This window comes from Bison bison, unplaced genomic scaffold, assembly GCF_000754665.1.
Source record: "Bison bison bison isolate TAMUID 2011002044 unplaced genomic scaffold, Bison_UMD1.0 scf7180017864519, whole genome shotgun sequence".
Classification (NCBI taxonomy): Eukaryota; Metazoa; Chordata; class Mammalia; order Artiodactyla; family Bovidae; genus Bison; species Bison bison.
This window is the reverse complement of record NW_011495072.1, coordinates 11521191-11544943: the sequence shown is the minus strand read 5'-3', so window position 1 is coordinate 11544943 and position 23753 is coordinate 11521191. Positions and strand designations below refer to the sequence as shown.

At 45.6% G+C, this 23753-nt stretch overlaps 1 protein-coding gene across 1 annotated transcript in view; it reads left to right on the top strand.

The window, feature by feature from the left end:
* KIAA1324 (KIAA1324 ortholog) overlaps positions 1-23753 on the top strand; it is a 74959-nt gene that overhangs the window by 44831 nt on the left and 6375 nt on the right. The window contains exons 8-18 of the mRNA XM_010830922.1: positions 6660-6748; positions 10567-10744; positions 11431-11559; positions 11957-12047; positions 14317-14422; positions 14676-14813; positions 15616-15879; positions 18646-18819; positions 21297-21477; positions 21788-21884; positions 22539-22640. Coding sequence (XP_010829224.1) covers positions 6660-6748; positions 10567-10744; positions 11431-11559; positions 11957-12047; positions 14317-14422; positions 14676-14813; positions 15616-15879; positions 18646-18819; positions 21297-21477; positions 21788-21884; positions 22539-22640 — 1549 coding nt within the window. The remainder of the gene's footprint in view (positions 1-6659; positions 6749-10566; positions 10745-11430; positions 11560-11956; positions 12048-14316; positions 14423-14675; positions 14814-15615; positions 15880-18645; positions 18820-21296; positions 21478-21787; positions 21885-22538; positions 22641-23753) is intronic.

Sequence of the window (23753 nt, the reverse complement as noted above, 5' to 3'; positions counted from 1 at the left end):
AGGAAGTGGAGCTACCCTTTCAGCCAAGCTGAAGATGATTCTTCTAGAGCCCTTGTTTTCTGGGCCCTGGAAGAGCCTGGCTAATCCACCAATCACTCTTGAAATGAAATCATTCAGTAAGTATTTATCAAGCCATTACTATCTGCCAGGCCTTATTCTAGGTGTTTGGAATACATCAGTAAACAAATTAGATAAGAATCCCCGTCTTCATGCTCTTCCCTGGTAGCTCAGTTAGTAAAATATCTGCTTGCAATGTAGGAGACCTGGGTTTGATTCCTGGGTCAGGAAGAGCCTCTGGAGAAGGGAATGGCAGCCCACTCCAGTATTCTTGCGGAGAATTACATGGACAAGGAACCTGGCAGGCTGCAGTCCATGGGGTGGCAAAGAGTCAGACACGAATGAGCGACTAATATTTTCACTTTCTGTCTTCATAGAATTTACATCCTGGAATGTAAATGGAATAAGTAATAACTATAATAACTAAATAATAAATATGTAATAAAGTGTATTGTATATTAGACAGCAAAAAGTGCAGGGTACCATAGCAAAAAGAAAAAGCAGCTCAGAATTAGAGGAATTAGAAAAGCTAGGGAAAGGGGTTGCAATTGTTTTTTGTTTTTTAATAAAACCTTAAATAAGATTATAAATATTATATACAGTAGATAATGAGGTATAAATTTATGTTTTTAAGTTTATAACAATTATTATCGGTTAATTTAGAAGAGCCATGAGGTTGTATTGATGTGTAAAATATTTTGATAGCAAGAAGCTATAATCTTTTATGCATTGAACTCAAAGCATCCACTGAATTTAAAGCAGGCCTTGTCAAAAAATCCAGGATTCCTTGGAACACAGTTTGAAAACAACCACTCCTCTTAAGAAAGATAAGATGACAGTGAATAGCAGCCTATTTCTGCAGTCCCTGAATAACTTCCTGAAGCAGCCCAACTTGAGAAATGGAACCTAGCTACTTGAGAGGATCTTGGGAGCAGAAGGGCTCTGGTATAAGATGGGCAGTGTCCCCAGAGGTCCCTGTGCTCAGACAATAGCCCAGGGACGAATCTCCAAGACAGGTTCTGAAACAGATAGGGAGAGAGAAAGAGTCCTCTCCCTTCCCCTGCAAATGTTCATAACTATTCCAGTTTTCCTTTTTCACACAGAACTATATACAAATCCAGGCTCCCCTGATGGCTCAGTGGTAAAGAACCTGTCTGCCAAGGCAAGAGATGAAGGTTTGATCCCTGGCTTGGGCAGATCCCCTGGAGAAGGATATGGCAACCCACTCCAGTACTCTTGCCTGGGAAATCCCATGGACAGAGGAGCCTGGTGGGCTATTGTCCATGGGGTGGCAAAAGAGTCAGACACATCTTAGGAAGTAAACAACAATATACATAAACCGAGCTCAAGGCCCTCTCTTAAGCAGACCTCCCCCCTATCTTTACACAGACACACCCGCCCTTTGCACATGCATTACAGTACATGATTGCTCAGCCAAGACCAGCCACTGACCTTGTGAACTGCTTATTTCTACACCAATCCTAAAACAAAAGTCCTATTTATCTACTCAGATCTTGCCCAATGAGTGTAGTTTTCAGCAACAACAGAGATGTTTAGCTCTTAGGGGAAGTTTTTATCTTTAAGTCTAAATTCCTGTTTTTTCACTTGAATTTCTTATTTCTCTTCCCTGCTCTGTCAATAGCAGCCTTTGTTAGTCATTTTCTCCGGCTCCCTTTCCAGCCCAGCTGTAGTACAGGATTTGAAGGGCAAGGTGGTTCTAGAAAAAATACCTATGGGTGTTTTGATCAGCACTATGTAAATGGATGTCTATCCACAGAGCTGTTCTAAAAGTATTACTTTGGGAGTTTATATTCTTGCCATCTAGTCTTCTTTTGCCATTGATTTCTCAATCCACCCCTTTGACTGGAAAGTGAGTTTTTACTATGAAGAATATGTTAAACTCAGGGGTACAAAGAGCATTTAATTTCTTGGGGACTTGATTCTTCCAGAATACAGAGTCGGTGGGAGATTTCAAAAATGCAGAGTATGATGAGAGCCTCTGGTGCAATGTACATGAAGGGAGTGACAGGAGACCCTGTGACCAGCTAGCCTTTTGTTTGTAAATATATTCCAAGTGCTTACCAAGCTGAGTGCCAGGGCTTGGGCTGGGGTTAGAGCTGGAACCTGCCCTCCAGCTTCTGTTAAAAGTGGAAACGTGGTTAAAAAAAACACCAAGTGAAGTAACTCCTTGGTACAGGAGGTGCTGAAATAGGAGTGTTGAGTGTAATGTGTGGTGGTGGAAGCAAAAGAGGGGAGTGGTCCGTCCTCTCTGGGGAGGGAGGAAAGGCTGCAGTAGATGTGGCCTTGAAAGATAACTGTTTTGAAAGATGAGTTGGTGATTTGATGGAGGCAGGATGTTCTGGAAGGAGCCACGGCCAGAAGGCTCAGGGATCCAGGAATAACTCAGCATCACTGGAGCTTACTTGGAGAGAATTAGCATCGAAGGCTAATGGGTAGGCAGGGAACAGGTTATGGATGAACCCTTCTGTGCCACTGCTACTGGGATTTGATCCTATCAGCAGTGAAAGACATTAAAGAATTTAAAACTGGAGAATGACATAATCTGGCTTGTACTTTTGAAGTCCACTCTGGTTGCCATTTGGAAAAGGTATGAGGAAAGGAAGAGCTGGAGACAGAGACCACAGTCAGATTTCTTTCAGCAGCCGCCATTGTCCATATCCAGGACCTAGAGTAATGAGGAGTGGATGGGGGCGGAGATGTCAAGGACAAAGCCTTGATGGAAAATGTCTTTGTTACTGATAGCTTAAATTTCATCACTAGGGTTAATTCCTCTGTGCTATGTTCAATACTAGGGACTCATTTCCTAGTAGAATAGCGTAGTGTTTCAGAGCATGGGCTCCAAGAACAAAATCATTACAGGTCAGATCCCTGCTCCACCACTTACTAGCTGTGCCACCTTGGGCAAGTCACTTGCCTGTGCCTCAGTTTTCTCACCTCTAGAATGGGAATGATAATTGTATCTGCCTCATAGTGTCATTGTGTGGATGGGTGAAAACAAAGAATTTAGAACACTGTCTGGCATGTAGTAAGAACTAGTTTTATTTATTCATTTGCATTAAGGCCTGTCCCAGCAGTCTTCTTCTGCTGTGACCACACTCTGGGTATAGGTAACAATAAGAAGTCACTGGTCCAGCACTTTACAGTTTACAAAACGATCTCATTTATTACTCATAGCACAGTGCAGGAATGACTTCCTCATTTACAAATGAATAAACAGAAGCTCAGAGAGGTTCCCTGGTGACTCAGTGGTAAAGAACCTACCTGCCAATTCAGGAAACTCAGGTTTGATCCCTGGGTCAGAAGGTCCCCTGGAGAAGGAAATGGCAACCTATTCCACTTTTCTTGCCTAGAAAATCCCATGGACAGAGGAGCCCGGCAGGCTACAGTCCATGGGGTCGCAAAGAGTCAAATCTGACTTAGCAACTAAACAACAATAGAGAGGTTAGGGATTTGCCCAGAGTCTGTGCTGGGGTCAGAGCTGAGTTTCGTGTTCATTAGGTACTTAAATGGTCAGCGGAAATGTTTTCTTTGGATAAAAAGGATCAGAATGAGGTTATACTTTCAGAGGTGGGAAGAAGATGCAAAAAGAGCTGGTGGAGCCCCCCAAAATAAACTTTATCTTCATATAGTTTTGCCCAGGGCCAATCCTACAGGAATCACTTTTCATTTTCTCACCAAACATCTGCTTTCAAACTTGACCAGTCCCCAGTTTTAACACCTTGATGAAACCTGAGCTAGGAACGTGAGGTCTGGCTCAGCGTTTGGGTTAATCATTTGTTAAAACCCGTCTAGCCTTAGTCAATGTGTAAACAGCTGGACCTGTTGCTGAAACCTGGAGCTGGGGTGTCAGTTTGAATAAATATTTGATAAGCAGAGAAAGGTGCTTATGTGGAACACACTTTCTAACACATAACTTGCAATTTGCTAAATCTAATATGCAAGGTCCTGGGAATTGATTTGTTTTCAGCATCTCCCCCCAAATTTCTCCTGGCCGGGTGTGTCAAAACCAGGAGTCCCTGGATTCCCTTATGTTGAAATAGGCCCTTGCTTATTAACCGAGTAAATGAGCTCAGAAGACCCCAGTTGCTTCTCAGCCAGCAGCTTCCTCTCACCCAGGATAACAAGATGGGAACAGAAGAGGCCCCAGTGCAGACCAACAACATAGTAATAGGAGATTCTCAGATCTAGCAACTCATTTGTTGCCTTGGGAAGAAAAGGCCAGTTGAGAAATAAGCCTTAACTTGAAAGAAGGGAAACTTTAATCCTTATTAAAAGTTCCATGATGGTTACCAAACAAAAAGATTTCTTATAAATCCAGGTGATAATAGTTACCAGCATTTAGCAAGTTCCTACTTACAATGTGTCAGGTATGTGCTGATTCCAGCAAGGCAGATGTTACTCTTCTTGCTGTACAGGTTGAGAGCACAAAGGTTCAGAGAGGTTAAGTAACTTGCCAGAAGTGACACAGCTACTAAGTGATTACACAGGATCCAAATCCAGATCTGTCTGACTTAAAAATCTCATTCCATTCTACTAAAATGCTCACCAAGCAATATTGAGAGAGAAGGTCTCACCATCATCACCTGCTTACCTGTAGGCGACACAGCAGTCATACCAGGGACAGTAGCAGTCGGAGCAGTATTGTCCCGGCACTCTATAAAGCAGTGGTTTTCACTCTGGAGAAAGTGAATTCCCTGGAAATTTTTTTTTAAATTGTATGAATTAGAGGATGCGGAGAAAAGGGAACCTTCTTACACTGTTGGTAGGAATGCAAACTAGTACAGCCACTATGGAGAACAGTGTAGAGATTCCTTAAAAAACTGGAAAAAAAAAAAAAAACTGGAAATAGAACTGCCATACAGCCCAGCAATCCCACTGCTGGGCAAACACACCAAGGAAACCAGAATTGAAAGAGACATATGTACCCCAATGTTCATCGCAGCACTGTTTATAATAGCCAGGACATGGAAGCAACCTAGATGTCCATTGGTAGACGAATGGATAAGAAAGCTGTGGTACATATACACAATGGAATATTACTCAGCTATTATAAAGAATGCATTTTAATCAGTTCTAATGAGGTGGATGAAACTGAAGCCTATTATAGAGTGAAGTAAGTCAGAAAGAAAAACACCAATACAGTATATTAATGCATATATATGGAATTTAGAAAGATGGTAACAATGACCCTATATGTGAGACAGCAAAAGAGACACAGATGTAAAGAACAGACTTTTGGGCTCTGTGGGAAAAGGCGAGGGTGGGATGATTTGAGAGAATAGCATTGAAACATGTATGTTATCATATGTGAAACAGATCGCCAGTCCAGGTTTGATGCATGAGACAGGGTGCTCAGGGCCAGTGCACTGGGATGACCCTGAGGGATGGGATGGGGAGGGAGGTGTGAGGGGGGGTTCAGGATGGAGAACACATGTACATCCATGGCTGATTCATGTGAATGTATGGCAAAAACCACTACAATATTGTAAAGTAATTCGCCTCCAATTAAAATTAATTAATTTTTAAAATTGTATGAATTAGGTATATTTTTCAGGATACAGGAAAACAGTTCTTTTTTTTCAAACTCTGAAAAGTATTTGTAATTCAAAAAAAGGTAAAATCCATTGATTTAAAGAGGGATTCAGGGACTTCTCTGGTGGTCGAGTGTCTAAGACTCTGTGCTCGAAATGCAGGGGGCCTGGGTTCGATCCCTGGTCAGGGAACTAGATCCCACATGCCGCAACTAAAGATCCTGCATGCTGCAGCTAAGACCTGGCACAACCAAATAAATAATCAATATTTTAAAATAAAGTTTACTATCACCATTTAAAAAATAAAGAGGGATTCATTGAAACAGTTGTTTCTATCCAGGGGTTCATAGCATTAAAGCAAAACCAACCTAGATATAAGAACACACAGAAAGTAAAGTAAATAAAATGATAGTTCATAACATTTTTCATAAGTCCAGGTCAAGGCTTAAAGACAGCGCTGTGAAGACTGTGGGTGGAGAAAGTGGAAAGAGTGGGATTAAACCATCACTTTATTTGTGTAGGATGGTTGAATGGAGATGAGGAAATGCAGTGGTGGGAGGCCTTCATTCTAGGCACACATTAAGAGGAAATTCAGAGGCACTGTCCTAATCTTTCCTAGGACAGGGTTTTGCTTCAACCCTTTAGGAGTAGAAAAACCACCCACACGGTCAGGGTTCTGAGGCACCTGGAAGATGGCAGGTTCCAGGGAATTGGGCTGGTGGTAAGAAATCTGCAGATGCTCCTTCCGGCCACCTTCCCCCTCAGTGGTCCTCTGGCCAGCCCGCCTCCCCTGCCCTGCTCCACAGTGTGGGCCCAATGGTTTCTCATCAGCATCAGGGAGGGAAGCAAAGCGGATACCTGAACAGGTCTTCAGGGGCTGGAAATGAAGCCACTCGGGCAAAGGGAAGGTATGTGTGCAGCACTGTCTGCTTTCTGCAAGATCTGTGCTGTGCTTCACCCCAGGGTCTGGGGTGTTATAGCATCGTGTGCAACTGGTCAAGAGCTCTGCTTTCTTCACTTCAAATATTTGTTCTTGCTTCTGCCATTTAGAGAAAGGATCCTCCACCTGCAAAGCACGGCCAGCCTGCACAGATAAAGATTACTTCTACACTCACACAGCCTGTGATGCCAATGGAGAGGTGGGTAGCACGGTCTTGGGACCCCTGCCCCTTGGGCTTTGCCAGATTTGCAGCTCCAGCGGTCAGTGAAGCTGTCACCTGAGAAAACCCCCCAGACCTCTGCAGTGACCCTGGGGCCAGTGGGGAGGCAAAATGAGATGACCTCACTCATTTTCAGGTCAGAAACTGTTTTTGCTACATTTGTTTCACTGCTCACTGACATATGTTCTGCTTTTAAAAAATGCTTTCATTTTCTTTTGCTAGGTTTCTTCCGTTCGCTTCCTTCCCTGGGCAATGACTGCCTGTCCATACATACTTATTTCTTCTTTCTCATCAGACTTGTCCCCTCGGCACTGCTCTTGTAGGCTGGTATAGGGGGTGATTCCTGCTTCCTGGCTCACTGGAGAACGGCCTGATTTACTCTGTCTCTGCCTGTTTCCTCTCCCCCACAGGCTTTCTGCCTCAGAAAGACTTTTTTTTGTAGTCTGCTCCACCAGTGAGTCAGCGGGCATTTTTGAGTATCAGCTGTTGCCCTATACTCCAGTCAGGGAACCCAGGATGAATAAGATGGGCTTCTGCCCTGAGGAGGAGAGGAGAAAGATGGTGGAGAGGAGAAAGATGGTGGGGAGGAGAAAGCTGATGGGGAAGAAAAAGATGGTGGGGAGGAGAAAGATGGGCCTGGCTGTATGCAGGGCACTGGGGGAACCAGGAAGAGGAGTGACCAGGTTGGAGGGTGGGACCAAGGCAGGTCTTTCAGAGGAGGTCATTAGTTCTTGTGTACAGCCAGGTCCTGTGCTGGGCACTAGGTATGCAGCAGTTCACAGAGCCAGGGAAACATCCACTCTCATGGCACTTAATTTCTGTCGGGGAGCGAGTGAAGGGAGAGACAACAGATAAACAATAAACAGATAAACAATCCCCCTTTTTTGGATTACCTTCCCATTTAGGTTATCACAGAGCATTGAGTGGAGTTCCTTGAGCTACACAATGTGTTCTCATTGGTGATCTATTTTATACATAGTATCAATAGTATGCATATATAAATCCCACACTTTCAATTCTTCCCACCCTCTGTTTCCCCCTTGGTATGCATACACTTGTTCTCTATATCTCGGTCTCTATTTCTGCTTAGAGAGGGTAAGGATGACCTCTCTGAGCAGAGACCTGAGTCAGGTGGAGAAGAGCCAGAGTGCTCCCCAGGCAGAGAATGCAGCAAGTGTGGAGGAGGCAGGCAAGTGCCTGGAAACTCTGAGGAAGTGAGCAGGGATGGCTCAAGGGCACAAGTGGTGGGGTCTGCCTTAGATCAGCAATGCTGGATGAACTGTCCTGTCTGTATCCCTAAACTAGAACCTCCCAAGAAGACAGGAGTAGGGAATTCTGCATCATTCAGCACTAAGCATGTGGTTGGCTATTAGGATGCAGACATGTTTGCTGGCTGGACAGCTGGCTGAATTCTCTTACTGCTAATTAAGTGTGGGATGAAGTCCGGTCCTTAATGGCGATTGTTTTTATAGTTATCTCTTACCGCCCATGTACTGGCTGGCCCCATTCTCATTTTTTGAGCAAAATCCCCTTCCCCAGCAGCCAAACAAAACGATTAATCCTATCAGTTGTACCTTAGCCCCAGTTCTAAAGTGTCTGGTGTTCTTCCTGACCTTGTAAGGAATTACTGTCATTTTCTTGGTCTCAGTTGACCCACTAATTAAGAGGACAATCCTGCTGCTCTTCTCCCTCCAGGATATAACATGTGGCTGATTGTGGCTGTCTTTGCTTCTTCTGCCCCGTTCTTCTCCCTCCTGGTTCAGGCAAAGGACTTCTAGATCCACAGTGTGCCCTGATGCTTGCAAGCCTGGGTGTCTGCAATTTCCTGATCACCTTGGGGGCCTATAGATGAGTGGGACCAGAGCCGGCGCTCCCACCTTGCAGCCCAGCCACAGCACAGCTCAGGGAGGAACCCTGGAGTAGACATGGTCACCAGGAGTGTCTTATGGAAGTGTCAGCCCTCAGGCCCACGATGGTTCTGCTCAGTCTCGGAGTTTCACTTTGTTTCTTAAGCTGTATTTTAAAATCAAAGGACTCCTGTGATTGCCTTTATGGCCTTTGCTGTGCCTCAGTGGTTTCTCAGGGACTGGGATCACTGGTCCATTGGGGCTGCTGAGTGTGCTCTCCAGGAGGTGGCCCAAGTCGTCCAGCTCCCCAGACCCCTCTCTCTATTAGACTCAAGGAAATGAGCTGGATGAGATAAGGTTAGGTCACTAGTCCGGGTCTCTGGTCACTGACTGCTCTTTACACAGAGAAAGGCTGAGCCCAGCAGGGGCACAAGTTGTCTGTCCCGGGGCTCATCTTCAACTAAGGCAACATGAGGCCCTTTCAAGACATTGTCAAGACCTTATCCTGAATAAAATGGACTGATGCCTTGTTCACCCACCTTCTTACATATATGGTATGCTACATAGCACATTTGCACCATCACCTCAATGCAGTCCTTTGGTCTCTTGCCCAGTGACCATACAGGAAGCCTGACGTTGCCCAACCTCACCCCTGACTCACCAGGGGCCTCCTGCAGTTCATCTGCTCTTCTCTAGCCAATGCCTCCATCGAAAGACTAGGGATGGTCCTAGTAAGTGACAGATACAGTGCTTCTCTTGTTCACTGACTTGGAAGCTGATCAGTTCTCTTGCTGTTTTCCCTCAGGTTTTTTGAGATATAATTGACACATATCATTGTGGAAGTTTAAGGTGTACCAGTTGATTTGATACACTTACATATTGCAAGCTGATAACCAACATAGAGCTGGCTAACTACCATCAGGGCACATAATTATTATTTCTTTTTTGTGGTGAGAATGTTTAATATCTACTCTCTTAATAGCTCTCAAGTATATAATACAGTATTATTAACTCTAATCACCATGCTAACTCTAATCACCTGTACCTTAGATCCCCAGAATTTTTTGATCTTATAACTGGAAGTGTGTACTCTTTAACCAGCCTCATTGCTCTTGCCTTTATGTCCCAGAGAACACAGGGTCCATACCCCCATGGGAGATTGTTATTATGCTGCCCTTGCTAGGGTACTTCCCCAGTTGCTCAAGGGGTAAAGAATCTGCCTGCAATGCAGGCAACTTGGGTTCAATCCCTGGGTCAGGAAAATCCCCTCGAGAAAGAAATGGCAACCCACTGTAGTATTCTTGCCTGTCAAATCCCATGGACAGAGGAGCCTGGTGGGCTACAGGCCATGGCGTCACAAAGAGTTGGACATGACTGAGCACGCAAGTAATGCAATGCAATGCCCTTGCTAGATGGTGAGCTAGCTCCCTGTGGGCACAGGCCACGTTATTCATCTCTAAGTCACATGTTTATATTAGACTTTCTATAGATGTCTACTGAATAAGTGAAAAAGCAAAGAAAATACTTAGAAGACAAATTGGGACACCTGAGCCGTCCTCTGTTCCCCCAGGGGTTACCTAAACCACTTCCACTCCATGCCTTTTTGTGTTCTGGGATTTTCACCAGCTGCTTTTCCTGTGACATTTTAGTATTAATAATAAGATTCTACACTGGAATTAGGGCTTTCTCTAGAGGAAACTAGTCCCCTCTTCCCATCCAACACACAGGCCTGTCCCTCTTCATCCCAGTCCATTCATTCAGCAGATATTCACTGAGCATGACCATGTGCCAGGCGCTAAGCAATGTACCTAGGATACACTGGTGACCCAAACCAAGTTCCCTACCCTGCTGCAGCTTTCATTAGCTCCCAGAATCCCCCCATCCTCAAGGCAACTTCCTGAAGATGTGCTAATGCCACACGGCAGGCTGAGACGGGCTCTGTTTCTGCAGACGCAGCTCATGTACAAATGGGCCCAGCCAAAAATCTGCGGCGAGGATCTGGAGGGCGCAGTGAAGCTGCCTGCCTCTGGCTTGAAGACCGGCTGCCCACCCTGCAACCCAGGCTTCTTCAAGACCAACAGTAGCACCTGCGAGCCCTGCCCTTATGGCTCTTACTCCAATGGCTCCGGTAACCTCTCTCCCGTCCCACTCCCTACCTCACTCCATTACCATACCACACATATGGGTGGGCCACATGGGCACTCAGCATGTCAACTGAACTCACACCATGTCCTTCTGAGGAAGGCAGTAAGGGCCAGGCCACCTCTGAGGACCATATTCAGAAGAGAGGTCAGCACGGGCCCTGCCTGTGGGTCCACCTGAGAACTGCCTGCCTCCCTCCTCAATCCATCTGCGAATGTGACTCAGGCCTGAAGGGGCACACTCCTCACAGCAGAGGCTTCCAGCATGTGGCAGGGATGATAGCTAAAAGGTTTGGGGAGCTGGGATGGCCACCTTGACACAAGCAGAATTTGCAGGAGAGGAGCTGGGGGGATCTGTAGACCTATCAATGTGAAGGCATTTGCTGATGACAACGTGACAAATAATATGAACTATATGTATTAGACTCGAAGATACACTTAAGCTTTGAAAGTAATAACTTGATGGGCGAGTAGGGTACTGGAATATGGAATGAAGGGTCAGCCTTTACACCCCAAGTTTGCTAAACACATTGAGTCAGCTTGCTGTTAACTGTGCTCAGCAACACCTTTGTGGGGCTGCCCAGCACCATTGCCACTTGTCTGCGCAACAACAGCTCCAGCCAGGGTGGCTGCAGCCTTCGGGCTGAATGCGTGGATCTTGTGGCTCCCCCAGATTGTAGCCACTGCCCAGCAGGGACCGAGCCTGCCGTGGGATTTGAATACAAATGGTGGAACACGCTGCCCACGAACATGGAGACGACCGTCCTCAGCGGGATCAACTTTGAGTACAAGGGCATGACAGGTAACTACCTCCCCCCACCATGAGCTCTCAGCTAGCTGCCCTGCCAAAGCAGTTCTTCCTAGCTCACAGTTCTTAACAGTGATGTCTAGAGAAAAATGAGCTGATCATGCTCACACTCCCTTGAATGCTCCACTCCCCATGGACAAAGAACATATATTCTGCAAACTTTAGCTTTAGAGACAGAACTAGAAACAATACACACACTGCAGAGGTCTTGCTCTGAGAGTTTCAGAGTTTTTGACCAAAGTAGCCTGATAAGTAACATGGCTTGTGTTGGGTGATGGTTCTGGATGCCTCAAAGGATGGTGTTACTTTTCTTCCAGAGTGTCATCTGGGTGCACATTTGCCCTGCACTTGAGACCACTGGACACTAACTCATGTCCTTCTCCTTTTCCAGGCTGGGAGGTGGCCGGTGATCACATTTATTCAGCTGTTGGAGCTTCAGACAATGACTTCATGATTCTCACCCTGGTCGTGCCAGGATTCAGGTGAGGAGCACAAAGCTAAGGGGAAACCACGCCACCGTTGGCCACATCCAAGTCCCACATAGCTTGGAGTGTTGTAGATGAGAGGGCTTCTGGTGTGCAGAAGTATCAGTCCAGAACAGAGAACGGAACAGGACTTACTGGGGGTCTGGTGGTTAAGACTCTGCATTTCCAATGCAGGGGATACAGGTTCAATTCCCTGGTTGGGGAACTAAGATCCCACATACTGTAAGGTCCAGTCAAAATTAATAAACAAATAGAAATTTGTTTATTAAAAATTAAAAAAAATTTAAAAAACAGTCTAAAAAAAACAAGAAAAGAACAGGGAAGACCACAGTAAAGGTCTGATAAAGTTAACCTGAATACTGACACATTCTTAGTTGCTGCCCATGTTGATTACCTACTGCTCTCCCATCCCTTCTAGCTTTTCCTACCATTTGGTCACATTCTACTCAAATTCTCCCTTCTCAAAGCATCAAATAAGATTTTAAAACCGGAAAAAAAAATAGGGCCAGAAATGCCCATAGATAGTTCATCTTTCAGTGGGACAAGAAGATTGGTTTTATTTATTTATTTATCTGGCTGCGTTGGGGCTTAGTTGCGGCACATGGGGTCTTTCATTCTGGTGCACAGACTCTCTAGCTGTGGCGCCTGGGCTTCAGGAGTTGCAGCATGTGGGCTCAGTTGCTCCACAATATGTGGGATCTTCGTTCCCAAAGATTGAACTGTGTCCCCTGTATTGCAAGGTGGATTCTTAACCACTGGACAACCAGTGAAGTCCCTGGGAGGGATTGCTCTTATTGTTATATTCATCCCCATCTCCCAAGAACACTTAGGATAATAAGCGATTTGTTTGCCATTAAAAAGCCACTACAGGCAGAGTGGTACAGTGTAAGGAAAACTGGACTAAAAGACCGGGCACTTGAATTTTGCCACTTACTGGCTTGGTGAGCTTGGGAAAGCCACTGTGCCCCTTTAGGCTTTGGGCTCCTTGTCTGTAAAACAAAGGGATTGACAGTCTGTGATTCTGGCCTAACTCCAGCCCATCAGTTCACACCACTGAGTGGACAGTAGCTGGGAACTGGAGGTCCTCAGAAGTCAATCACATGCCCAAAGCCAAAAAGAAAGCTACAAATGGGTTTTCAAAGCCCAAGTGAACTCTTCTGCCTGTATGTGCTTTAAAGATGAGGGGGAACCGCTGAATCAGCATCCCTATTGCCAATCTGGCTTCTCCATTCCCTCCTTCAAGCTCCCTCCTTCCATCCCGGGCACAGTGCTCAGCCACAGTACTTGCTCGAAAGGTAATACGTTCCCTTCCCTTCATTCACATTACTCAGAGCTGAACAGCTATATCTTATGTTTCTGAGGGAAGCAAACTTCTTAGACTTTTGGGAGATAACATTCACCAAAATACTTTCCAATTTGCAAATATGATTATAGCAGTAAAGCACTTTCTAACCCCATTCGCCCCACCCTGCCATCCCCACCTATCAGACATGGCTCTCTCTTTCCCCAAAGAAGGACCAGGCTGAGAACTTTGCTAAAAAAGCTATGAATCAAAGTACCTGCTCATTTGACCAGTGCAAAACCCCGCAGTTCAGGTGGAGATAGGGAGGGGGTTTGAACTGCTGAGTGAGTGTAGACAATTGATGTCTTTGCTAGTGGTCCTTCTTCAACTTAACCATGCACAAGGATCACCTGGGGATCACGTTAAGCTGCAGATTCTAATTCAGTGGGTCTGGAGCCCGCACTCTGCTAGGGAGGCTATTCAGCATCTTAGAAAGTACGTCCACATCTGTTATGCCTTTGGATCACACCACAATGATGGGCTTCCCAATGGTGCTAGTGGTAAAGAACCCACCTGCCAACGCAGGAAATGCAAGAGACCTTCAATCCCTGTGTTGGGAAGATCCCCTGAAGGAGGGCATGGCAACCCACTCCAGTATCTTGCCTAGAGAATCCCATGGACTGAGGAGCCAGGCAGGCTATAGTCCATAGGGTCACAAAGAGTTGAACATGACTGAAGCAACTTAGAACACATAATGATGGGAGGTAAATAAGAAAGATATTATCACCTTTTTGCAGATAAGAAAGGTACAGTTTAGCTAGATCAAGATCAGACAACTAGGATGATAGAATTGGATTCAGTTCATGTTCTTTCCAACATACTCAGAACTTAGTCCTGTCCCCCAGCAGACCCTTTGTTGCCATCTGGTCTCTTCACTAAGCACTGTCTGACCCCTGGAACCGACTTTTGATTTTTGTCCCACAGACCTCCACAGTCAGTGACAGCAGACACAGAGAACAAAGAGGTGGCCAGAATCACGTTTGTCTTTGAGACCATCTGTTCTGTGAACTGCGAGCTCTACTTCATGGTGGTATGTTTTCCTTCCTTTGTCTGCTTTGGGGCTTCCAGGAAGGCTGGCCCCTCTGCCCTGTTGGTGCGTCAACATAACTGACACCCCTGCTTACAGTGATTTTGCAGACAAGGAGCCAACTATTTGTCAGGGACTGCACCATTTAATATGGGTCTAGCCCACTGTGATGGCCCCCAGGATGGCAGCGGTATGGGCACCCTCTCCCCAGTTGCCCAGCCATCATGCCTTCTTCATTTGTCTGTCTTGGGTTCAGGGTGTGAATTCTAGGACCAACAGTCCTGTGGAGACATGGAAAGGTTCTAAAGGCAAACAGTCTTATACCTACATCATCGAGGAGAATGCTACTATGAGCTTCACCTGGGCCTTCCAGAGGACAACTTTCCATGAGACAGTAAGCTCCTCCCCTTCCTCAGGGCTCAGCGCCCAGAGAGACCTCCTACCCTGGAAGGATTCCTACCTTAGCTTAAGCATGCGGTTGAGCTTCAGAATCCAGTGATTAGAAGACTTGTAAGGAGTCAAGCAGAGGACTGCCTATGCCAGCCCCTGAGGAGCATCCAGCCTTGTCCAAATGACCCTGGAAACTCCTAAAATCACCTGTCCCTCCTCAGGAGACCTGTCCTGAGGATATATGTCCTGAGGATAGGATATATGTGGTACCTGACCTGGTGTGCCCTGTTCAGTCCTGTTCTTGCTTTAATAATAATAACTCTGGTTTTATTATCTTAACTCAAAGTAATGTAAGTTCACTGGAAGAGAACTTAGAAATAATTGAAAAAAAAAAAAAAGCAAAAAGAAGAAAACCACCCATAATCTTACTACCCAGAGATAACCTAGTTAGCATATGGAGCATCTTCTATACAGTCTTTATTTCACTATAAATACTTTTTTTTTTCTTTTATAAGGGGAAAAAAATCTGCTTTTTAAAAAATATGAATACCTACTACATATTTCCCCATGGTACTGAATATTTTTATACATCATCTAAATTGTTCAGTCCTTACTTTAAAATGACAAAAAATGCACATCAAAAGATACTGTTAGGTGAGTGAAAAGAACAGGGTGCTTCTAAAGATTTTTCTCAAGTATCACAGGATAAAAAAGATTAAGTCATACTCTGTTATTTCCAGAGCACTCAATTGCTACTTCTCAGGCCAAGGCAGGCCAAGCTCACTCTCCTGTGTCTTTGTTTCCAGGGAAGAAAGTATACCAGTGATGTCGCCAAGATCTACTCCATCAACGTCACCAATGTCATGGATGGGGTGGCTTCCTACTGCCGTCCGTGTGCCCTGGAAGCCTCTGACATGGGCTCCTCCTGCACCTCTTGTCTTGCTGGCCACTATATTGATCGGGATTCAGGAACCTGCCACTCCTGTCCCCCTAACACGATCCTGAAAGCCCACCAGCCTTATGGCGCCCAGGCCTGCATGCCCTGTGGTCCAGGAACCAAGAGCAACAAGGTGCCAGTGGTTGGCTAAGCATCCTAACGCTGCGTCTCTGAATGGGCCAGCTCAGATGGTGCCAGGTCCTGGGTGGCGTTCTTAAGGGGCTGATATGCAAACTCCCCTGGTGTACTCCCAGCTTAGAGTCCTAGAGGAAACCCATCAGGGTGTGACCATAGATGGAGAGTTCTCAGCTTGTACTGGTTGGTTTTCAGGGTCTGGGTCTCAGTCATCGACAAGCCTCATCTTCAGGTGATGGGTAATGGAGATCTGTGGCCCTCTGGTCCAGAGGGTTATTTGGCATCTGTGCAGAGACCAAAAGGGAAGCCGTCATGGGACTTGTGGCTCAAATTCAGCCTACTTCATTCCAGCTTGTTATCAAGGGAATTTGCCCCCCCTTCTTGGGAATGGTAACCCACCTTTGCTGGGACATGTAGTTAATTCTCTTTGCTGTCTCCTCTCCCAGGGCTTTCTTCTAAAGTAGAACAGCAGTGCTGTTGCCCCATGCATTTTCTGAATCTGAGAAAGTGAATCCTATGACCAGAAGTTCTTAGTTATTCATTAATGCTTTTCAGTGAACTTGTATTTTACTGATTACAAACTGGCTACACATTTGTAAGACACGACGCAGCCTGCAGACATTGCTTAGTTTAGCTGTGCAGTAAGTGCAGCAGTTCTGCAGATCTCTGGCAACCTCACTGGGACACCATGGACTCTTGCCACAAACTTCCTCCCCCCAGCCTCTTCTGCTGTAAAGGGAGAGATTGACACTTGAGTGAGGCCGTTAACACATGAGGACCTTCAAATGAGCAAGAAAGGGGTTTATGGTTCAGTTTCCTATAAAGAGACTTGGAAAAAGGAATCTGGGGGTCAGTGAATTTTAAGTGGGGGAGGGCTGACAGACTTGTAGCGTCTCTTCTGCTATCCTGGGCACCCTTCTTCCACTTCAGTTCAGTTCAGTCACTCAGTCGTGTCCGATTCTTTGCTACCCCAGGGACTGCAGCACTCCAGGCCTCCCTGTCCATCACCAACTCCTGGAGTTTATTCAAACTCATGTCCATTGAGTCAGTGGTGCCATCCAACCATCTCATCCTCTCTCATCCCCTTCTCCTCTCACCTTCAATCTTTCCCAGCATCAGGGTCTTTTCAAATGAGTCAGCTCTTTGCATCAGGTGGCCAAAGTATTGGAGTTTCACCTTCAACATCAGTCCTTCCGATGAATATTCAGGACTGATCTCCTTTAGAATGGACTGGTTGGATCTCCTTGCAGTCCAAGGGACTCTCAAGAGTCTTCTCCAACACCACAGTTCAAAAGCATCAATTCTTTAGCGCTCAGCTTTCTTCACAGTCCAACTCTCACATCCATACATGACCACTGGAAAAACCATAGCCTTGACTAGACGAACCTTTGTTGGCAAAGTAATGTCTCTGCTTTTGAATATGCTATCTAGGTTGGTCATAACTTTTCTTCCAAGGAGTAAACATCTTTTAATTTCATGGCTGCAGTCACCGTCTGCAGTAATTTTGGAGCCCAGAAAAATAAAGTCTGCCACTGTTTCCACCGTTTCTCCATCTATTTGCCATGAAGTGATAGGACTGGATGCCATGACCTTAGTTTTCTGAATGTTGAGCTTTAAGCCAACTTTTTCACTCTCCTCTTTCACTTTCATCAAGTGGCTCTTTAGTTCTTATTCACTTTCTGCCATAAGGGTGGTGTCCTCTGCATATCTGCAGAGGTTATTGATATTTCTCCCAGCAATCTTGATTCCAGCTTGTGCTTCATCCAGCTCAGCGTTTCTCATGATATACTCTGCATGTAAGTTAAATAAGCTCGGTGACAATATACAGCCTTGACATACTCCTTTTCTTATTTGGAACCAGTCTGTTATTCCATGTCCAGTTCTAACTGTTGCTTCCTGATCTGCATACAGATTTCTCAAGAGGCAGGTCAGGTGGTCTGGTATTCCCATCTCTTTCAGAATTTTCCACAGTTTATTGTGATCCACACAGTCAAAGGCTTTGGCACAGTCAATAAAGCAGAAATAGATGTTTTTCTGGAACTCTCTTGCTTTCTCGATGATCCAGCAGATGTTGGCAATTTGATCTCTGGTTTCTCTGCCTTTTCTAAATCCAGTTTGAATATCTGGAAGTTCACAGTTCACGTATTGCTAAAGCCTTGCTTGGAGAATTTTGAGCATTACTTTACTAGTGTGTGAGATGAGTGCAACTGTGTGGTAGTTTGAGCATTCTTTGGCATTGCCTTTCTTTGGAATTAGAATGAAAACACGTTTTCCAGTCCTGTGGCCACTGCTGAGTTTTCCAACATTGCTGGCGTATTGAGTGCAGCACTTTCACAGCATCATCTTTTAGAATTTGAAATAGCTCAACTGGAATTCCATCACCTCCATTAGCTTTGTTCGTAGTGATGCGTCCTAAGGCCCACTTGACTTCACATTCCAGGATGTCTGGCTCTAGGTGAGTGTCTAGTGCTGTTTTCTGCTTGAACATAAGAAGGGCTGTCTTGTTTGTTGAGGGAGTTTTATAATCTAGGCATAGGAACAAGGTACAGAATCTGATCCAACTACCTACTGAAAAATGAGAGGTTTATACATCATATATGTGTTAATACTGGAATCACATCTTTTAATGCCCACCCCTAATCCACACTTCCTCTTCTCTCATCCTGCCTGGGCTGGACCAGGCTGGGGTGACTGGTGCCACTCTCCACGGGCCCCCTCGAGGCCCTGCCTGTGAAGCCAGCCTGATGGACCCCTCTCCCCTCAGATCCACTCCCTGTGCTACAATGACTGTACCTTCTCAGTCAGCACTTCGACCAGGACTTTCGAGTACAACTTCTTGGCTTTGGAAAAAACCGTCTCTCTGGCTGGAGGGCCAAGCTTCACTTCCAAAGGACTGAAATACTTCCACCACTTTACCCTCAGTCTCTGCGGAAATCAGGTAAGCTGTATAGGTACTGACAGCGTGAGAACGGAAAGGGGGCGCCAGTGAATCAGAGGCCAGAGGACACAGGAGGTTCAGATAGTAGCGGATGGGGCAGATTCAGAGATTTTCAAATGGTTATTATTCTTCCTGAGGACTTTCTCCTCTAAAATAAAATCATTTGGATTATAAACATTTAGGAAAATGAATGTGTTTAAAATCAGATGAGGGGAATTAAAAAATAAATTAAATTAAATAGTGTGTGGGGAATTCCCTGGCAGTCCAGTGAGTAAGACTTGGTGTGTTTCCTGCTGGGGCCTGGGTTCGGTCCCTGGTCAGGGAACTAAGATCCCACAAGTCGCACAGCACAGCCAAAATAAGTTAATTACTTAAATAAAATAGAATAAGGTGTACATTAACTCCTCCCTGACCTTTATTTCCTCAAAATGATTATGTAAACACTATACTCATGCATCAACTATACTTCGATTAAAAAAAAAAACTATGCAGGAGAAAGATTTTTTTCCTTAAAAAAGTAGTCTGGAGAAGGCAATGGACCCCACTCCAGTACTCTTGCCTGGAAAATCCCATGGACGGAGGAGCCTGGTAGGCTGCAGTCCATGGGGTCGCTGGGAGTTGGACATGACTGAGCGACTTCACTTTCACTTTTCACTTCCATGCATTGGAGAAGGAAATGGCAACCCACTCCAGTGTTCTTGCCTGGAGAATCCCAGGGACGGGGGAGCCTGGTGGGCTGCCGTCTATGGGGTTGCACAGAGTCGGACACGACTGAAGTGACGCAGCAGCAGAAATCATGACACTTGTCTTTTGTTTTCTAGAAGCCAGATAAAATAAACTACTCATAATTTCATCTACATGTATCTTTGCTGACACTACATGTTACCATTAGCATTTCAGGATGCTGCAAATATTTTGGATGCGAATTTAAAAGGTGGAAATATTTGTAAAGGGTAATCACACCACCACTGCACTTGACTAAATTACTAACAAGCCATGATCAGTGGTTGGAAAGTTAGTTTCAAATGTTGCAAAATAAACAGCATCTTGAGCATTTAATCTGTGACTCTGTGTAGAGGTAAGGCCTTTACACCACACAGCGTCTACCCATCTTCTGCAGCATGCAAAATAGCTGGTTTGTGTTTATAGAGAGAACATGCTAAGAAATAAACTATCTGTGAAAGATTAGAGACAAATGTCTCTTTTCCGTTTTTAAAAAGTCTTTGAAGAAGTTAAAAGAAAGCCTCTGAAGTGACAGTTAGTGATAACTTGGGAACTGGAGACTAATTAAAGCAAGCCCCATGTAGCAAAAGGTTCATTCGGTGAGTTGGGAGAGAAAAGATGGGAATTTGGAGAGTCTATGAGTTTTATTTTCTTTGCTCCCTTATTCTTATATAATGTAAAGATACCTTTCTGTTCTCATGTTCCTTTTCTGTTTCTTACAATCTTGAACATGAAGTAAGACACCAGATTTAGCAAATTGGGTCTATTTCTAATTAAATTTATCATTTTGAAAATCCTACATTCTAAATGCTTAGTCCACATCAATTTAAAATATTGAACAAGTGACCTAATATTAGCAAACAAATTATAATTCATCTATAAATTTAAAGGATTTTGAAGGAAAAATATCTCAATATTTCTTCTATTACAAAATCTCGAGGAAGGAGTCCAGTTCCCACTGTTTTCCTGAGTTCTACTCTAGAGAGTTTGCATTGTTATAGACTGGAGGAGAAGCAGTCTTTCTTCTAGTGATAAATATTTTTAAATAGAATAGGTTCCAATTGGTCCTAAAACGTTCTACCTCAAGGCAGGGAGAGGGCTGGTTATGGGGTTTGTTTTAACCCCCAGGACACTCTGGAAAGTCCTCCCAAGATGAGAAAAGAAAGTGTTAGTCACTCAGTCTTGTCTGACTCTTTGCGACCCCATGGACTGTAGCCCACCAGGCTCCTCTGTCCGTGGAATTTTCCAGGCAACAATGCTGGAGTGGGTTGCCTTTTCCTCTCCCAAGATAAGTATGGTAGAATCACAGCTCCAAGGAAGACACAGAGAGTGAATGGGAAGCAGGCCAGATGCCCAAATCAATTTCATGAGATCAGTTACACATTTCAGGACCTGCCTAGAAATCTGACTAGGATAAGAAAGGCCCTTGACTGGTAGGCTGGTAGATGAGATCTGCCAATCAGTTTGCCACCATCACAACCCTGCTCACAAGGGGCTCCAGGTGATTCCAAGGAAATAAAAGACTGGGGCTCTCTGGGCCAGAGTTGCAGAAACTAGGGCACCTAGGCCTTATTCTTAGCTTTCTTTATCTTTTAAAATCTGTCTTGTAATTAGCACGGGGATGAATCATTCCACTGCAGCGTGCTCTTAGAAGGCTAAAGTTTTAAACATGGAGAAACTGTTCCCTGTTCCCTTTCGGGAGTTCTTCTGTGATCATGCATTCCCTCGCACTTCCTCCCGCACCCCCTGCCCAGGGTAGGAAAATGTCCGTGTGCACTGACAATGTCACCGACCTCCGGATCCCCGAGGGTGAGTCAGGTTTCTCCAAACCCATCACAGCCTACGTGTGCCAGGCGATCATCATTCCCCCAGAGGTGACAGGCTACAAGGCCGGGGTGTCCTCGCAGCCTGTCAGCCTCGCAGACCGGCTTATCGGTGAGTACCTCCGTCTTTCTCACCTGTTTGAGTGTGTGTCTGTGTGAAGAGAGAGTGAGTGAGGCTCCCAGACTCTAAGCTAAAAGGCCCCAGGTGAGGGGCCCAACCTCCTGACCTCTGTTTCTGACTCCATCCTGGGGTACCAAGGGCCCCTGGGGCCACTGATAAACCTTTGGTTTGCCCTCTCCTGAGCCACTCAGGGATGTGATGAGATGAAGGAAGGTGGGATGCAAACAGGTATTGGAAGAACTGAAGTGGTTGCCAGCTAAATGCTACTAGTGAGAACTAATTAGGAGCTCTCATTTGGCAGGCGTGACAACAGATATGACTCTGGATGGCATCACCTCCCCAGCTGAACTTTTCCACCCGGAGTCCCTGGGAATACCGGACGTGATCTTCTTTTATAGGTGAAAATTAGAGGCCGGGCTAATGCAAGTGAAACCCAGGGCTTCTCCGAAACCTCTGTGGCGTCCCTCCCTCTTTAGCCACCTACTGCTTATCAAGCCAGAACAGGGTCTAGCAGACCCGCCCAGCAGAGAGCTCTAAAGGCTGAGTTCCCCAGCCCAGCTACTTGGGTATTACGGAATATTGAATGACCTAGGGTGGACAACCCCTCCCACCTAAGGAGATTCCAATGTTAATGCATCTGCTAGCCTTTCCTAGCACTTCCCCGGTGGCTCAGTGGTAAACAGTCCACCTGCAATGCAGGAGACCCAGAAGACAACAGGTTTGATCCCTGGGTTGGGAAGATGCCCTGGAGGAGGGCATGGCAACCCACTCCAGTATTCTTGCCTGGGAAATCCCATGGACAGAGGAGCCTGATGGGCAACAGTCCATGAGGTCGCTAAAGAGTCAGACATGACTGAGCAACTGAGCACAGCACAGCCTTTCCTAGACCAGTGCATTTCCCCTTGACCGGATCTCCCTGACCCCCCACTCTCTCCTGTGTGTCAGACCAGACTTCCCCAGCCAGGTATCTGTTTCATGCTGACTTCACTTAGCAGCTCTCCAGTGGCACCAATGAGTGACTCCTTCCCCCATGGCGGCTGTTTGCTCTGCAGGTCCAATGATGTGACCCAGTCTTGCAGCTCTGGGAGATCAACTACCATCCGAGTCAGATGCAGTCCACTCAAGCCTGCTCCTGGAAGTCTGTCTCTGCCAAGGTAAAGGGTTGTGACACAGCCTCCCTTCCTTGGCATCACTCCATCCCAAGAACCAAACAGAGATTACTGAAGAAGAGCAAAAGAGAAAATCGTCTGAGCTCCATTAATGGGCTCTTGGGGACACAGTCATGGTTCCAAACCCTAGATCCTTAGATGTCAAGGATGGAGCAGAAGAGTAGAAGTTACCCTCACTCTTTAGAGCATGTGGGCAGCTGTGTAGCAGAGTGACTAATGGCCAGGGGCAGATTCAATTCCCCTCCTATACTTGCCAGCTCTGTTATGGATATAGTTCTTATCTTCTCTAGGCCTCTTCTTCTTTATTTGCAAAATGGGGATGATAATAAATTCCTTCAGGGGGTTGTTATGAGGATTAAATGAGATAATGAGACTGGAGATAATGAGATAATGTGCTTAGTCGCTCAGTCACTCTTTGTGACCCCATGGACTGTAGCCCTGGATTCTACAGGCAAGAATACTTAAGTGGGTTGGCATACCCTCCTCCAAGGGATCTTCCCAACTCAGGGATGGACCCTGGCACCCACACTGCAGGTGAGTGCTTTACCATCTGAGCCACCAGGGAAGCTCAATGAGATAATCAGTTCAGTTCAGTTCAGTTGCTCAGTTGTGTCTGACTCTTTGTGACCCTATGAATTGCAGCATGCCAGGCCTCCCTGTCCATCACCAATTCCCAGAGTTCACTCAAACTCACGTCCATCGAGTCGGTGATGCCATCCAGCCATCTCATCCTCTGTCATTCCCTTCTCCTCCTGCCCCCAATCCCTCCCAGCATCAGAGTCTTTTCCAATGAGTCAAATCTTTGCATGAGGTGGCCAGAGTATTAGAGTTTCAGCTTTAGCATCAGTCCTTCCAAAGAACACCCAGGACTGATCTCCTTTAGAATGGACTGGTTGGATCTCCTTGCAGTCCAAAGGACTCTCAAGAGTCTTCTCCAACACCACAATTCAAAAGCATCAATTCTTTGGCACTCAGCTTTCTTCACAGTCCAACTCTCACATCCATACATGACCACTGGAAAAACCATAGCCTTGACTAGACAGACCTTTGTTGGCAAAGTAATGTCTCAGCTTTTGAATATGCTATCTAGGTTGGTCA